Raw genomic sequence first — 17987 nt, 5'->3', positions numbered from 1 at the left:
AGGTTAGGTCATGCCCTTTTTTTTTTTTTTAACTTTTTTAGATATTTTATTTATTCATTTGAGAGAGAGCACGAGCAGAGGGAGAGGCAAAGAGAGGGAGAAGCAGACTCCGTTGAGCAGGGAGCCCAATGCGGGCTTGATCCCAGGACCCTGGTACCATTATATGGTAATATAAGATATAACCATCTTATATTGGGTCATTATACCTATTTTTACAGATCTGTGCTGGCATTTCTGTAGGAGTGATTCTTACAGTGGGAAAAGTCAAAGGGCATGTCCATTTATAATTCTGATATTATGCCTTTCATAAATGTTAATTTATGAGACTAATTGATAGTCTCACACATGGTTGACTTTTTAAACAATCTTTTTTTTTTTTAAGATTTTGTTTATTCATTTGACAGAGAGAGATCACAAGTAAGCAGAGAGGCAGGCAGAGAGAGAGGAAGGGAAACAGGCTGTGGTTAAGTTGGTTAAGCAGCTGCTTTCAGCTCAGGTCATGATCCCAGCGTTGTTGGATCGAGTCCCGCACTGGGCTCCTTGCTCAGCAGGAAGCCTGCTTCTCCCTCTGCCTCTGCCTGCCATTCTGTCTGCCTGTGCTCACTCTCTCTCCCTCTCTCTCTCTGACAAATAAATAAAATCTTTAAAAAAATATATTTTAAAGGGAAATGGCCTTAAGGCAGTATAAAGTGGAAAGAATGGAAATAAGAAAATGGCTGCACCAAGTCCAGTTTTCTATGCACCAACACTTGGCTAGACCATGTCTGGATTGTGCTCTTGCCAGCCCCTATAAACCCATTCTCCACAACCATAATGAAGTTCTTTCTACACAAGTGAAGCCAATCCTGCTGTAGGTGGTTGCCTCTAAAACTCTGCAAGGGCTTCCATTGTTCGTGGGATTAAAACATTCTTCAGGGGCGCCTGGGTGGCTCAGTGGGTTAAGCCGCTGCCTTCGGCTCAGGTCATGATCTCAGGGTCCTGGGATCGAGTCCCGCATCGGGCTCTCTGCTCAACAGGGAGCCTGCTTCCCTCTCTCTCTCTATCTCTCTCTACCAGCCTCTCCATCTACTTGTGATTTCTCTCTGTCAAATAAAAAAAAAAAAAATTAAAAAATTAAAAAATGAAACATTCTTCAGGAGGCCAGTAAGTCCTTGCACCCTCTGGTTTTTGGCCACTGGTGCACCTCCTGCACATCTTCCTTTAAGGGCCTTTGCACAGGTTTCCCCCTCCATTCCCTAATTAACTCCTACTCTTTCAGACCAAGGCTGAAGTGTCACTTCCTCAAAACAGCCTTCTCTGACCACTGCCCCCCAACCAGGTCTGTTACCTCCCATAAATGCTGGTAGCTCTATGTCCCTTTTCTTGAAGTCAGAGTAGTAATTTCATATGTATTCATGTGGTTATTTGAATGTCCACCTCTAATGAGATTATAAACTCTGTGCAGGTAGAGAGTGGCTCTTTTTGCTTTCTGTCTTTTATCCCCAGAAGTCAGTATACTTTAAATAGATGAATAATATGATAAGGTACTGAACCTAAGTGCTGCATAAAGCGAAACAGGAAAAAACAGCATTTTGGGAATGTTTGATGTTTGGCATTCCTCGCATTTTCACCCAGTTACCTCTCATTGTCATTCCTCTCATTATTACCTACTTTAGAAATGAAAAGAGAAAGAGAAATTGTACATTATCCAGTTAGTTTATTGAGTATTATCTACAGAATATGTATGTACCTATATTTTATGTAAGAAAAAATATGGTTTCTCGGTCTTCACCATAACAACTGCTCCATTTAGAAATAACAGTAGTCAACATTAAATACAACTCTATTTTCCTAACAACCATGCGTCTTTATATCAGACCATTCACAGGACATTGCTTCCTAATCAACCTAAATCTGCAGTAAAATAGATTTTCAGAAATAAGTATTTATGACATTGACAAGCTAAAATAAGTTCGTAAGGCAAATAGCTATAAAATCTGGACAGAAGCTTCCTTAGTTTCTCATCTTAAGAAGCAGCTTCTCAAATCATTTGGAAAATGAGCCTAGAGGTAAGCACAATAAACCACAGTTCCCATCCCTTCTTGAAGCCGATCTTTCTTGAGAATTGATCAAATAGCACCTGTTGACAGAAGATAGTAAAAAGGCCTAAACCTGATACTTAAGCTTTAATTCTGGATCAGTTTTCTGACTTGGGCTGGTCCGGAGTTACTTCCTTCAGAATCTTCATCAGTGAATATAATTGAGTATGTGCTAACATTATCTTCTCTTTCAGCTGAGAAGGAAAATGAACAGGTATCAGAGCATCTTTTTTTTTTTTTTAAGATTTTATTATTTATTCATTTGACAGAGAGCAAGCACAAATAGACAGAGTCGCAAGCAGAGGGAGATGGAGTAGCAGGCTCCCTGCTGAGCTGAGAGCCAATGTGGGGCTTGATTCTAAGATCCTGGGATCATGACTTGAACTGAAGGCAGACACTCAACTGACTGAGCCACCCAGGTGTCCCTGCCACATTTTTTTTTTTTTTTTAAGATTTTATCTATTTATTTGACAGACAGAGATCACAAGTAGGCAGAGAGGCAGGCAGAGAGAGGAGGAAGCAGGCTCCCCGCTGAGCAGAGAGCCCAATGCGGGGCTCGATCCCAGGACCCCGGGATCATGACCTGAGCCAAAGGCAGAGGCTTTAACCCACTGAGCCATACAGGTGCCCCTCCCAGCCACTTTTTTAAACTTGTGATTGAGAACTGGCAATGTCTGAACACATTACATAAATACACTTTTCCTATTTCTGAAAGAACTTTATATAACAAACCCAGAGCACGGTAAGATCCTCAGATACAAAGTTTCATATGAAAAAAGACAGCCACTGCTGAGCATCACTGCTTCTCTGTCTCCTTCCTTCCTATGGCTTTTTACCACGTCTAAATGGCAAGTATTAGGAAGAAAGACAAGAATAAGGTGGGTAAGAACGTTTGTGGAGAGCAGCATCAACTAGTCTTCCCCTCCCTTTCTAGTAGCAAAAATCTAACTTTTTTCCTTCTTTGTTTACAGTAACAAATGCCTTTCTTCAATATTCTGCTAAAGGCCTTCAAAAGTAACCCTGGTTGTTGGGTTAAGGACCTGTGTTTATTTGGGCGCCTGGGCGGCTCAGTGGGTTAAGTCGCTGCCTTCAGCTCAGGTCATGATCTCGGGGTCCTGGGATGGAGTCCCGCCCGCATCAGGCTCTCTGCTCAGCGGGGAGCCTGCTTCCCTCTCTCTCTCTCTCTCTCTGCCTGCCTCTCCATCTACTTGTGATCTCTATCTCTCAAATAAATAAATAAAAGCTTAAAAAAAAAAAAAACCTGTGTTTATTTAAAAAAAAAAAAGAACAATCTGTGTTTGTGGTAAATAGGTAATTTTCAATAATTCTATTGAACTATAGTTCTGTTGAACTACTGAACTATTCTACCTAAATCAAGAACCAAACTTAATGGTATTTAGCCTACAATATATGCTTAGGAAATAAAGTTATCACTGAATATAGAATTATGGATAACAATCTTATGTTGAAATCAGGTTAACAACAAAAAATCTTTTTTTTTTTTTTTTTTAATTTTAAAGGTTTTATTTATTTATTTAACAGAGAGAGATCACAAGTAGGCAGAGAGGAAGGCAGAGAGAGGGGGAAGCAGGCTGCCCGCTAAGCAGACAGCCTGATTCGGGGCTCCATCCCATGTCCCTGGGACCATGGCCTGAGCCAAAGACAGAGGCTTAACCTACTGAGCCACCCAGGCACCTCCAAAAATTTATTTCTGACATAATTTGCACCATACACTAAATCTTTTTATTATCACACAGGATACAAAAATGAAATTCAAGAAATGCTGCTTAAATTAAATAGGTAACTCTAGAACCTCTTAGTCATATTGGAGTACCCCTGGATATGGTGAATCATTTCTCTGTTGCCTTTAAGATTTTGTTTCTTCCTCATTTTTACTATGATGTGTTGGGGTATGTATCTCTGTGTTATCCTACATGGACTTGTTGAGGTTTTGGATATGTAAATTAATGTTTTTTCATCAAATTTGGGAATTTTTCTACTATTTTTTCTTTGAATATCCTTCCTACTTCTCTGTACTCCTTTGGTATGTATTCCTTTATCAAAGAATATTTAGGCATGCTTGATGGTGCCCAAGAGATGTCTTAAATTCAGTTCATCTTCCTTCATTCTTTTTTCTTCAGGTTCCATAATCTCATTAATCTATCTCCAGTTTACTCATTCTTTCTTCGGGCAACTCAAATCTGTTGTTGAGTCCCTCTAGTGAATTTGTCATTTTAGTTATTGTACTTTTCAACTTCAGGATTTCCAACTGGTTTTTTATTTTTATTTATTAAGATTTTATTTATTTAAGAGAGAGAGAATGAGAGCATGAGAAGGGGGAGTGTCAGAGAGAAAAGCAGACTCCCTGCTAAGCAGAGAGCCTGATGTGGGGCTCAATCCCAGGACTCCAGGATCATGACCTGAGCAGAAGGCAGATGCATAACCGAGCCACCCAGGTGCCCCAACTGGTGCTTTTTTTGTAATTTCTAACTCTTTAAGAATATCCTCTATTTGATGAGATATTGTCATCGTACCTTCCTTGATTTCTTTAAGCAGTTTCCTTTAGTTTTTTGGACCTATTTCTGCTAAGTCCAATATCTGGGCCCTTTCATAGGCAGTTTTAGATGCCTGCTTTTTATCCCATATATGGGTCATACTTTCCTCTTTGAGTGTTTTCTGATTTTTGAGTGTTTTCTAATTTTTTGTTGCAAACTGGATATTTGCAAAAAAAAAAAAAACAAAAATTTTTTTTTTTTTACTATTTTAAGTAGCCAGCATGGGGCTCAGCCCACAAACCTAAGATCAAGAGTTACACATCCTCCAACTGAGCCAGCAAGGCACTCTGCAAACTGGACATTTTAAATAACTTACTACAGCAACTCTGGATACTAAATACCCACTCCTCAGCTTATTGTGTCTTCCTATCTGTTTCAGTGAGTGGGCTAGGCTATTCAGTGATACCTGTCTTCCCCACCATGTGAGACTGCTGTCAGTCCTCAGAGAACAGAACCTTAAGCATGTGCAGTCACCTGGAAGAACCTGGGTTCAGCAGGCTCTTTCCGTGTCTTCTTGATCTTCCCTGATCTGTGTCCAGCTATTCGCCTTCAATAATTGCTGGACTGTTGCCCTGGAGCTTTTGACAATGCCTTGGGACATAAACTGCTCAGTCTAATCCAATTAAATTCAGGACCTCCCTCCCCGCATTTGCAGAGGTAGTCTTTAAAAGATCCGGAGCCATTCTTTTTGTTACTGTTCTTACTCCAAGAGGGCTTTTCTTGGCTGTCTCTTCCCTGATTCTGTCCGGTAACCTTCTAACTAATCTATGGCTTAGCTTATTGCTATCATGGAACTATCAGCTTCCTCTTAATTGCTTACCTCAAAATCTCCACTGTTTTGGGCAGCAGTTTCCACCACAGCAGTGTGGTGGGGGAGCAGTTTTTACAATCTGCCTCTTAGTCTAGGAGCGTCTCTGGGAATGACACCCTCGCTTTATAAGCAAAGTGCTGGGTATAGGCGCCAACTTCTGTTCTTGGCTTACCTCGGTCATTGTGACACCTCTGCCCTATAAGTAACCTGAGGGAAGGGTGAATGGGCTCCTAGTACTTAGCCTGCTGTGCCAGTGGTAGAACTTGCACCTGTTAAGTGGCCATTTTTGACAGGAACAGAGCGTCTGATGAGAATTACTGATAGCTTGCCCCTCCTGGGAAGATATCACACCCCTCAGCTGGAAGCTAGACTAAAAACCATCCCTGTGTTCTTGGCTACAGCTGCTCAGAGCCTCCATTCTTCTGAGATAGAGAGGCATAAGAGGGAGCAGGCTCAAATGCCACAGGTTTCACTATTCTTACAGAGGTTTTGTAGGTTTTCTTAAATAAATATCTCTTCACTTGCTTTATGCCTTGAGGAAAATTTCTTAAGGCTTAAAATGGTTGTTTCCTTTGTAATTTTATTCAGTTACGGCAGTTTTGCTGGGAGTGGAGTGGCCACAGAGTTCCTCAGGCTGCCCTTCTAGAAGTTATCTCCCATAACACTGAAAATAGTTACTGACCCCTCTCATCAGCTTGGGTGCTTAGAGTGACAGTTGGCTCACGGTGACTGGATAAACTGCTGCCCATTTATGTAAATAAAGTGTTACTGGAACCCACCCACACTCATCTGTTTCTATATTGTCTGCAGCTGCTTTTGCACTACAAGGACAGAGTTGAGTACTTGAGAATGAATGGTCACAAAGCTGAAAATATTTGTCATCTGGTCCTTTATAGAAAAAGTATGGGGCACCTGGGTGGCTCAGTCGGTTAAGCATCTGCCATCTGCTCAAGTCATGATCCCAAGTTCCTGGAATGGAGCCCCGCATTGCATCAGGCTCCCTGCTCAGCGGGAAGCCTGCTTCTCCCTCTGCCTGCCACTCCCCCTGCTTGTGTTCCCTTTCTTGCTGTGTCTCTCCCTGTCAAATAAATAAATAAAATCTTAAAAAAAAAAAAAAAAAAGGGAAAAGGAAAAGTTTGTCAATACCTGGCTTAGAACATGGTTTCATGAGCTTAACAAAACAATACTCCCAAAAATCATTCTTCCCCTGTCCTAAAAGATACTTAAACTTTGGAAAATACATGCCATTGGTTACAAAATGTATAATGAGCAAGGAATAAACAATTAACAATACTAAAAACAAAAAGAACAGTAAATCTAAGGTTGTTCTTCTGAGGTAGTAAAGTTAGTCAAATTTCCTCCACTAGAAAGAGAGGCTAGTAAGCTACCAAAACAAAGCTGCTTTCTTCAACTTCGAAACTACCAACCACCTAGGAAAATCCATTTAAACAAGAATTCCTGATGTTTCACCACTCTTTACTGAGACAGGTAAACATGAAGTGCCTACGGAGAGGACAGATCTGAGGCACCTGGCTGGCTCATTCAGCAGAATGAGCTATGACTCTTGATTCCGGGTTTAAGTTCAAGCCCTACGTTGGGTGTAGAGATTATTTAAAAATAAAATCTTTTTAAAAAGAGAGAGAAAGAAAGAAAGGACAGACAAATCTAAGAAAGATAATGGTGTCCATTTCCAGCACAGAGGTGAAAAGTATGGGACATGCAGGAGCTAAGCAGCTTCCTTCTTCCTCTTGAACTGGACCTTACAGTATCTGGCTTTGTGTTCAAATTCAGTGAGGAGGGGCACCTGGGTGGCTCAGTTGTGGGATGTCTGCTTTCGGCTCAGGTCATGATCCCAGCATCCTGGGATCAAGCCCCATGTTGGGCTCCCTGCTCTGCAGGGAGCCTGCTTCTCCCTCTCCAGCTCTCCTGTGCTTGTGTTCCCTCTCTCGCTATCTCCCTCTGTCAAATAAACAAAATATTAAAAAAAAAAAATTCAATAAGGAATGTCAAAGCAGGCATAAAGGATAATTGGAGTATTACACCATTTCATCACCACCATATTCTTTGGAATAAACTGTCAAGAGTTGTCTATACAGGCATACTTCATTTTCTTGTGCTTTGTTTCAGTGCACTTGAAAGATACTGTGTTTTCTACACATTATCTTTGCGGCAACCTTGTGTGAGAAAGTCTATTGGTATCATTTTTCCAACACCATTTGCTCACTTCATGGCTCTGTCTCATTTTGGTAACTTTCAGAATATCTCAAATTTTTAATTAATATTATATTTATTAGGGTGATCTGTGATCAAAAATTACAACTCCCCAAAAGCTCAGATGATGGTTAGCATTTTTAGCAATAAAGTATTTTTTAATTAAGGTATGTATATTTTTTTAGACATAACGCTATTGCACCCTTAGTACACTATAGTATAGTGTAAACATAACTTTTATATGCACTGGGAAACCAAAATAATAATCTGACTTGCTTTGTATTAAGGTATTTATTTCACTGTGCTAGTCTGGAACTGAACCCACAACATCTCTGAGGTATGCCTGTATTACAGGAAACATCCAACCATCATGAAATTTTACCTCTGCAACTTTTTCTGGTAGAGACAAGTTGTGAATGTCCATCTCAGATGCATTTACTATGGCTTTTGTTTTTAACTGATAGCTGGATAGAAAATATATAAAGAAAATATTAGTATCATACTACATACAAGATAATCAATGAACCAAACTTGTCCTCTAAAGCAATATCAGGCAAAGACAGCCTCCTTACAGATTTTCATTTCAACATTTATATTGTATTCTCAATTAAGAAATCATCCGAGACTGTGTGTCTCATCTCACCCCTTGCCAGCTGGGAATACATGAAAAAAATTATCCCATGACAAACACATAAACAGATCACATGAATAAGTATATTGTATAGCAGTTAGAAGAAAAGTAATCATATGGTGACAGACACTGTTGGTTGCCTACCCCATTAGCCATTCCTAACTTCTTCGTTGTTAACAGAACTCAGATTTTATTTTATTCATTTTATTCATGAGATTTTATTTTTTTATTCATTTTATTCATTTATTCATGACAGACAGAGAAAGAGAGGCAGAGGCAGAGGGAGAAGCAGGGAGCTTCTCTCCACATAGCAGGGAGCCCCATGCGGGACTCAATCCCAAGACCTGGGGATCATGACTGGAGCTGCAGGCAGATTAACTGACTGAGCCACCCAGGCACCCAGAACCCAGATTTTATTTAAGGCAGGAGTATGCTCAATCACAGGACATGAATCAGAACTGTTCTGAGCCAAGTGCGGCAATCTTATTCCTTTCTCTCACATATTTGCTTTCCCACCTTAAGGCAATCATGTGACATAGTTTTGGCCAATAATAAGGACATTTTTGATGATAAAATAAGACCATTCCCTGTGTTCCCACTTCCCATGTCCTTTTCCTTCTGGTTGGGGATGGTACTGGCTATGGATATAATTCTTATAACTGCAGTAGCACCCAAGAGGAAAAGGCCAAGAGAACCAGAGATGCTGATCCAGAGCCCTATTGTGGCTGAGCCTCTGGAGGACTCCTGGAGTGGCCAATCACTTCAAGCCTTACTTCTTAAAGCCACTGTCAGTCTCGTTTTCTTTTGCTAGCAATTCATTCTGATGTACACAGACATAGATTTATTATCTTCCCAGACTCAGGCTAGCTATACTTGCCTAATTTCTACTTAATCAAAAAGAATATACTGACCTCTGAGTCCCAACACCTCATTTTAAAGCTTAAGAAATTACTTAAATTCCTATTATACTTTAAAATTTTATATTAAAAATTTTATTTACAAAAAACTTAACTTCCCTAAGCAAAAAATCAATTAGAGCTCAACTGGAACAACTACTTGTAACTGTTTTTAAAGAAGATTTGAGGTTACTAATAGCACACATTTATAAATACCTTCCCCCCTCTTTAAACTTAATTCTAGATAGAAATTATTTAAGGGCACCTGGGTGGCTCAGTGGGTTAAGCCTCTACTTTTGGCTCAGGTTGTGATCTCAGGGTCTGGGATGAAGTCCGCACTGGGCTCTCTGGTCAGTGGGGAGCCTGCTTCTCCTGCTCCCTCTGAGTGCCTCTCTGCCTACTTGTACTATCAAATTTATTTATTTTAAATAAATTCTTTTAAAAATTATTTAAGAAGAAATTGATTGAAAGTAAATTTTCAATCCATTTCAAGTATATATTTCCTGGTGAAAATCTGCAGTAAAGCAAAAAAAGAAAATTTGCACAAAATAATGCATTTTGAACAACCTCATGAATGAAGGACAAGCTTTACTTAAGAGTTTTATTATTTAGTCATACATAGCTCAGCTAGAAACACTGATCTAAGCACATTAAATGAGAAAAAGAAAACTCTATGTTTAATGAAATGAAAATGAGCTTTGAAGATAAGACACAGGTTAAAATCTCAGCTCCTCCACCTCTGAGTCCCAGTTTTCTTCTATTAAGAACTCAGTGAGGTGAGTGTAATGACTGGCACAAACTAGGTCATCAATGGCTGTTTTGGGGTTTTTTGTTTTTAATGGTCAAGGAAAGACTAAGATAGATGTTCCAGTTTGTTATAATAAACAAAAAAAGCTTAAGTGATAGCAGTATTAGGAAGATCAATATCCAAAGTACTACCTAAGAAGGAACAAGTATGGTACTTTATCTGATTCTATGAGGCCACATGGCTATTATTTTTTTACTTTTTGGGGGTAACCATCAGCTTCACTCTTTTTTGCAGATAAGATTTCACCCATCTACATGCATAACATAGAAAGTAGCAACCTTAAACCTTGAGCTTTCACTTCCCAACTTCAGCCCCATTAACATCTACAAATGACCAGTGTCTCTGGATCCTTCCTTCAAATTCCTAGAGTAGAAAATCTGTTGGCTTAGCTTATGTCAGGTATTCAATCTTGATCCCATCACCAGGAGTGGTATCACACATGATAAAAAACGTGGCCACAAGGTCCCACTCTACAGGGAAAGAAAACAGGGGCTGGGCACAAACCTAGTAAGTATCTATTACAACATTATTTTGCAAAAAGCTTAGCTTCCAGAAGTTTCTGTAACAAAAGAATATCCTCTCATTTATTTGATGGTAAGCTTATTAAGACATGGTATGATTATAAGACATCTAAAATGAGCATAATGTTATGAAACTATATTTTGGTCCCACTGCCTTGCTTTACCATTTTCTTTGGGACAAACATTCTGGAAGCCCTTTTAAAATATACTTGATAAAGAATATCTAAGTCAACTCACCATACCATTTTGTCACTGGAAAGGCAAAAGTGACCTCTCAAGGCAGCCAGAGCAGCATGGGTAGAATACAAATGGAAACCAATGGGAATCCCACAGGAAGTACAGAATAAAAGGTTGTAAGTGCTGGAGTGAAAAACAGAATATTGGTAAGAAAATCAGAGAAGAAATATAAAATAACCAGTCTCTGGAACCAGTTCTCCTAAAAACTGTGCTATAATAGGACTGAGACTGAAGAAATGTCATATTCAAGAAAGGTTAACTCAGCTTTTAATATAATTACATCATAGATTATTATGGATGTACAACTGTCACTTATAGAATAATTTACATTTGGGGGCACCTGGGTGGCTCAGTGGGTTAAGCCGCTGCCTTCAGCTCAGGTCATGATCCCAGGGTCCTGGGATCGAGTCCCGCATCAGGCTCTCTGCTCAGCAGGGAGCCTGCTTCCCTCTCTCTCTCTCTGCCTGCCTCTCCATCTACTTGTGATTTCTCTCTGTCAAATAAATAAATACAATCTTTAAAAAAAAAAAAAAAAGAATAATTTACATTTGAAAAGGAGAAAAAAGAGCTAAATAATCAGATTAACATTTAAACATATAAAACTACACATGAACATATAAATTAGCTACAGTTCAACCAATCCTAGCTTAAGAAAAAATCGTGTTGATTGTGGTTTACTAAAAAATTTATTAATCAAACTCAAACCAGGATTTTTCTTTTGCAGATGTAACAAAAAATTAACTTAAAAAAATACCCAGACAGGGGCACCTGGGTGGCTCAGTGGGTTAAGCTTCTGCCTTTGGCTCAGGTCATGATCTCAGAGTCCTGGGATCAAGCCCCACATCGGGCTCTCTGCTCAGCGGAAGGCCTGCTTTCCCCCCTCTCTCTGCCTGCCTCTCTGCCTACTTGTGATCACTGTCTGTCAAATAAATAAATAAATATTTTTTTTAAATACCCAGACAAAATACCAAAAGAGAAAAAACAAAAATGCTATTACCTTAGCAAGCCACCTATTTTCTTTTCTTTTACCCTCTTGAAGATTACTAGATGAGGAAACCGGTAATGATTCTAGTTACACCACTTGGGTAAATCACTTAACCATATCTGCTGGTCATAAAACACACCCAAATACTACAAAGAAATGTTTTATTGTTTTTTAAATATCTTATTTATTTGTTAGAGAGAGAGAGAGAGCACGCACATGTGCACAAACGGGGAGTGGCAGGCAAAGGGAGAAGCAGGCTCCCCAGTGAGCAGGGAGCCCAACACAAGACTGGATCCCAGGACTCTGAGATCATAACCTAAGCCAAAGGCAAATGCTTAACCATCTGAGCCACCCAGGCATCCCAAATACTTCAAAGAAATGTTTTAAGAAAAAAATTATGTTTCATCAGGCATGTACTGAAAATTATTTATTTCCTCTCTACACACAATATGGGGCTCAAACTCACAACCCCGAGATCAAGAGTTGTATGCTCTTCCAACTGAACCAGCAAGGCATCCCCGAAAACAATTTTATGGTTTGGTAGGGGAAAAAATTATTTGTATAAACATACTATGCAGTAAAACTGCAACAATAGAGTATAAAATCATATGACTATAACAAAAAAGATTCACGTCAATGGATACTAAAAAGGACCAAGCAATACAGTATCCCAATTCATTGGTAAATTGAGTCCTGAACCACACATATAGTACTGTATTTTTGTGAATACAGTAATCAGAAAACAAGCCATGAAATAAGGCTGCATTAATTTTAATTAATCCCTAGATAGCAATTAGTGGTACCAGATAAAGCACAGTACTTACAGAAAAATGTCTGACAGAAACTAATTTATGGCACAGGGCAAAAATGTGAAAAAAATCCCAAAATTATGCTTATGTGTGTAATATAATATATTTCATTGAATATTAGTCTGCTAATGGCTCAAGTCCTTCAAAATGAAGGTTTGCCCAGATGGCCAATAGACACATGAAAAAGTGCTCCATATCACTCGGCATCAGGGAAATACAAATCAAAACCACAATGAGATTATCACCTCACACCAGTCAGAATAGCTAAAATCAACAAGTCAGGAAATGACAGATGCTGGCGAGGATGCGGAGAAAGGGGAACCCTCCTACACTGTTGGTGGGAATGCAAGCTGGTGCAACCACTCTGGAAAACAGCATGGAGGTTCCTCAAAATGTTGAAAATAGAACTGCCCTATGACCCAGCAATTGCACTACTGGGTATTTACCCTAAAGATACAAACGTAGTGATCCAAAGGGGCACGTGCACCCGAATGTTTATAGCAGCGATGTCCACAATAGCCAAACTATGGAAAGAACGTAGATGTCCATCAACAGATAAATGGATAAAGAAGATGTGGTATATATACACAATGGAATACTATGCAGCCATCAAAAGAAATGAAATCTTGCCATTTGGGACAACATAGATGGAACTAGAGCATATCATGCTCAGCGAAATAAGTCAAGCGGAGAAAGACAACTATCATATGATCTCCCTGATGTGAGGAAGTGGTGATGCAACATGGGGGCTTAAGGGGGTAGGAGAAGAATAAATGAAACAAGATGGGATTGGGAGGGAGACAAACCATAAGTGACTCTTAATCTCACAAAACAAACTGAGGGTTGCTGGGGGGAGGGGGGTTGGGAGAAGGGGGGTGGGGTTATGGACATTGGGGAGGGTATGTGCTTTGGTGAGTGAAGTGTGTAAACGTGGCGATTCACAAACCTGTACCCCTGGGGATAAAAATATATGTTTATAAAAAATTTTAAAATTTAATAAAAAATGAATGAATGAATGAATAAATAAATAAATAAATAAAAATGAAGGTTTGCTTTACCACACCGGTTAAGGCAATATCTATGGCCAGCGTGTGCTTGCTGAAGGCAAAAGGGGATACAGATAATCAGTCAAAGAAGGTAGCTACAAATACAGCTATGACCAAATGACTAGTTACAGAAATGAATACTGTAATTGCCATGAGTATTTCCTCCTTTGTTATGAGTAGGGTTTTTTTTTGGGGGGGGGTTGTTTTGTTTTTGTTTTTTAAAGATTTTATTTATTTATTTGACAGACAGAGATCACAAGGAGGCAGAAAGGCAGGCAGAGAGGGAGAAGCAGGCTTCCTGCCAAGCAGAGAGCCCAATGCAGGGCTCAATCCCAGGACCCTGAGATCACAACCTGAGCAGAAGGCAGAGGCTCAACCCACTGACCCACCCAGGTGCCCCTATGAGTAGGTTTGTGTGTCTGAGTGTTTATCTCTGTTCTTCTCTATTCCCTTATTATATAACATAGAATCATATTTTATATCATACTATATCAAACAATATAATTCTATTTAAGTATTTTTTTTTAAGATTTTATTTATTTGACAGACAGAGATCACAAGTAGGGAGAAAGGAGGAAGCAGGCTCCCTGCTGAGCAGAAAGCCTGATGCAGGACTTGATCCCAGGACCCCGGGATCATGACCTGAGCCGAAGGCAGAGGCTTTAACCCACTGAGCCACCCAGGTGCCCCTCTATTTAAGTATTATTAATTTTATATCACAGTATTTAACTTATGAGAAATGAAAGAAATGTAAACATTATTTAAGGACTTTAATTCCTTTTCTAGAGAAAGGGTTAGTGTGTTTTCTTTCTTTTTTTAAAGATTTTATTTATTTATTTAACAGAGAGAGAGATCGGGACGCCTGGGTGGCGCAGTTGGTTGGACGACTGCCTTCGGCTCAGGGCGTGATCCTGGAGTTCCCGGGATCGAGTCCCACATCGGGCTCCCAGCTCCATGGGGAGTCTGCTTCGCTCTCTGACCTTCTCCTCGCTCATGCTCTCTCTCACTGTCTCTCTCTCTCAAATAAATAAATAAAATCTTTAAAAAAAAAAAAAAAAACAGAGAGAGAGATCATAAGTAGGCAGAGAGGCAGGCAGAGAGAGAGGGGGAACAGAAAGCCTGATGAGGGGCTCGATCCAGGACCCTGGGATTATGACCTGAGCCGAAGGCAGAGGCTTAACAATTACAGTGCCACCCAGGCACCCCTTGTAACTGTCTTTATTTGGAGATTGAGTATGGTTTTAGGAGATGCATATGGGTGCCAAGTTAACATGGGATGATTAAATTTTAGTCTACATGGTACCCAGTTATTAGGTCAAACATTATTCTGAATGTGTTTATAAGAATGTTTCTGAATGAGATTAACACTTGAATCAGTAGACTGAGTAAAGCAGATTGTCCTCCCCAATTGGGTGACCCTCATAATCAGATGAAGGCTTGCATAGAACAAAAAGGCTGACTCTGTCAGGAGTAAGGGGAAATTCTTCTTGCCTGACTGCTTAAAGCTGATACATTGTTTTTTCCCCCTGCCTTTAAACTTGAACTGAAATATAGGCACTTCTTCAGTCTAGAGCCTTCTGGCTTTTGGACTGGAACTTACACCTTTGGCTCTCCTGGTTCTCAAACTAGTGGACCTGGACTGATCTAAACCACTGCTCTCCTGTCTCTCCAGCTTGCCAACTACAGCTCTTGGGATTTCTCACCCTCTATAATCACATGAACCATTTCCTGGTAATAAATCCCTTCCTGCCAAGTCCCATGGCTCTCCTAATTCTTTTTTTTTTTTAAAGATTATTTATTTATTTATTTATTTATCAGAGAGAAAGAGGGGGAGAGAGCAAGCACAGGCAGACAGAATGGCAGGCAGAGTCAGAGGGAGGAGCAGGTTCCCCGCCGAGCAAGGAGCCCGATGTGGGACTCGATCCCAGGACGCTGGGATCATGACCTGAGCCGAAGGCAGCTGCTTAACCAACTGAGCCACCCAGGCGTCCCTCTCCTAATTCTAAAAGTACACAAATACTTGGAATTTCCCTCCAGTGTTTTATAAACCATCTAGATCAGTAATTCTAGTAGAGATAAAATGTGAGCCACTTAAGTAATTTAAAGTTTTCTATTAGTCCTGTTAAAAATAAATTCAAAAGAAACATGGAAATTAGTTTTAATGTTTTATACTACCCAATATATAAAAAATATCATCTTAACATGTAATCAATGTTTTTAAACTATTAATTTTTCTGTATCAAGTCTTCAAAATCCAGGACACCTGGGTGGGTCAGTAAGTTAAGTGTCTGCCTTCAACTCAGATCATGACCCCAGGGTTCTGGGATCAAGCCCCATATCAGGCTCCCTGCTCAGTGGGGAGCCTGCTTCTCCCTCTGCCTGCTGCTCCCCCTGCTTATACTCTCTCTATATATATCAAATAAAATCTCTTAAGAAAGGAAGAGTCTTGGGGCGCCTGGGTGGCTCAGTGGGTTAAAGGCTCTGCCTTTGGCTCAGGTCATGATCCCAGGGTCCTGGGATCGAGCCCTAAATCAGGCTCTCTCTGCTCAGTGGGGAGCCTGCTTCCTCCTCTCTCTCTGCCTGCTTCTCTGCCTACTTGTGATCTGTCAAATAAATAAATAAATAATCTAAAAAAAAAAAAAAGGAAGAGTCTTCAAAATCCAATGTGTATTGTGCACTCACAGTATTTCTCAATTCAGGATGGCCACATTTTAAGTGCTCAACAGCTACATGTGGCTAATGGTTACAGTATTGGACAGTATGTGTCTAGATGCATTATTCTATTCTAAGAAAGATAATTGGAGAGCTTCTGCTTCTGGCCCCAAATAACCCAATTACAAGTAAGCCACCACTCTTTTCCTCCCTGTTCCCTTTGGGTGGAAAGACACTATGGTAAGGACAGCTAGTGTGTTTCAGTTGGGAAAGAAGAACTGTAAAACTCTTTTTGGTTACTGAGTAAAGAAACTAAGAATTCCTATACCTTTTTTAACCCTAAAACTGAGGTCAGAATGAATTATTGTGCTGGAAAAGCCAACGTTCAAAATTAAGGAGCCTTGTAATAATTCACTGAGCACTTCATTGTCTCTTGTAGATCACAGAACAGAATAGACGCAAAGTTTATCCGCAGTATTCAAGTCCTTAACATTGAACTTGTGTTCTTCCCAAGGTTCCCTAGATGACAGAGGAAATATTCCTACCATGGCTTAATACAAACTCCAAGTAAAATGCATATTTAAAAGTCCTAGTTATCTCAAAGGACTGTAGTCTATAATGATTCTCACTATACACGAAAAGGTACATTTCTCCCTTTTCCCATACTAGACATAACCTTCTTAGCCTCAGTTAACCTGCACAAACCATTAGAGATGTGGCCCTCAGAAAGATCATAAAATCTACACACAAATACAATCTTGCCATTTCATTAACACATCAAGTTCCTACAAGTCTCAAATAGGTAAAAGAGACATCCTTCAAATTCACTGTAAGAACGAAATAAACTTCTGTTCTGGCGCAAATAAGAACAATTTCCCCCTTGTGCATGTCTGTTCCGCGCTCCTCGGTCTTACTAAGTGAGGGACTAGAATCCAGCTCCCCGTACGTACCTGCCTTTGAGCGAACCATCAATTCCAACTAGGAAGGGAGCTTCCAAAACCACGTTATTTGTGACTCCTAGGAAGACAAACACAGGTCAGAAGGAAAGAGTACTTGTGAAGCTTTGAAAGGGAAAACGTACCCTTTACAGATAGATTCATCATGGCCACAAAAATCCTGAAAAGTTGTCCTCACCCCTGGCAAAGGGGTTTCCTTCCAAATCTTCCCCCCAGTCTTTTTCACCACTCGCTCTCGACGGTCGCGTGAGAAAGCGGGAACCCCCTCTCTGGCCCTCCTCCGCCTTCCTCAGACTCTGCCCCCACTCACTGGAGAAGACCACAGCTCCGAGGGACCGCGACAGGTCCCAGGCGAGGTGCACAGAGTCAGCGAGCACGGCGTAGCACTGCGCGCACTGGAACACCGCGCACCTCTCGGGCTGCAGCCACGACGGCAGCCGCGGGCCAGATGGCAGCTCCTCTGCTCCCAGGTTTGCGGGGCCAAGCGGCGAGGACCCGTTCACTACCTGCGTGTCCCACTCCATAGAAGTCGTACAAGAGTGTTTGTCAGTTGTTTTCTTAGCGGCATCACAAAAATCACCCCCCGGAAGCTGTGCACATCGCGAACGATGCCGCCGCGGCCGAGACGCCATCTTTCCGCAGCCCGCGCCTCCGCTTCGAACACGCACCTGGCCCGCCCAAGCACGATTCCTGCTTCCTCATTGGACATCGTGAGCCGGGGACTCCGCCCCAAAGCATTGTTGAGGGGTGGGGGAAAACGTGCGTCAGATGCGAGGAGAATCTTCGTTTCT

At 40.7% G+C, this 17987-nt stretch overlaps 1 protein-coding gene across 1 annotated transcript; it reads right to left on the bottom strand.

The window, feature by feature from the left end:
* Positions 1-1679: 1679 nt before the first annotated feature.
* OIP5 (Opa interacting protein 5) lies at positions 1680-17844 on the bottom strand. The gene is made up of 5 exons (XM_044230881.1): positions 17507-17844; positions 17191-17257; positions 10749-10871; positions 8038-8119; positions 1680-2272 (listed from the first exon to the last, which is right to left on the bottom strand). Exons 1-5 carry the CDS (start codon positions 17826-17828, stop codon positions 2177-2179), a joined length of 690 nt encoding a protein of 229 aa, XP_044086816.1. The 5' UTR covers positions 17829-17844; the 3' UTR covers positions 1680-2176.
* Between the last annotated feature and the right edge of the window lie 143 nt (positions 17845-17987).

Source organism: Neovison vison, chromosome 13 (genome assembly GCF_020171115.1).
Source record: "Neovison vison isolate M4711 chromosome 13, ASM_NN_V1, whole genome shotgun sequence".
In the NCBI taxonomy this organism is placed as follows: domain Eukaryota; kingdom Metazoa; phylum Chordata; class Mammalia; order Carnivora; family Mustelidae; genus Neogale; species Neogale vison.
This window is presented reverse-complemented; position numbering and strand designations above follow the sequence as displayed.

Bases quoted from the DNA above. Each gene is read 5' to 3' on its own strand.
- OIP5 (XM_044230881.1), bottom strand. From the start codon at position 17,828: ATGGCGTCTCGGCCGCGGCGGCATCGTTCGCGATGTGCACAGCTTCCG. The intron at 17,258-17,506 runs GTGAGTGGGGGC...TTGTCTTCCTAG, and splicing joins CGGAGCTGTGGTCTTCTCCA to GAGTCACAAATAACGTGGTT. The intron at 10,872-17,190 runs GTACGTACGGGG...TTTTCACTCCAG, and splicing joins GATGGTTCGCTCAAAGGCAG to CACTTACAACCTTTTATTCT.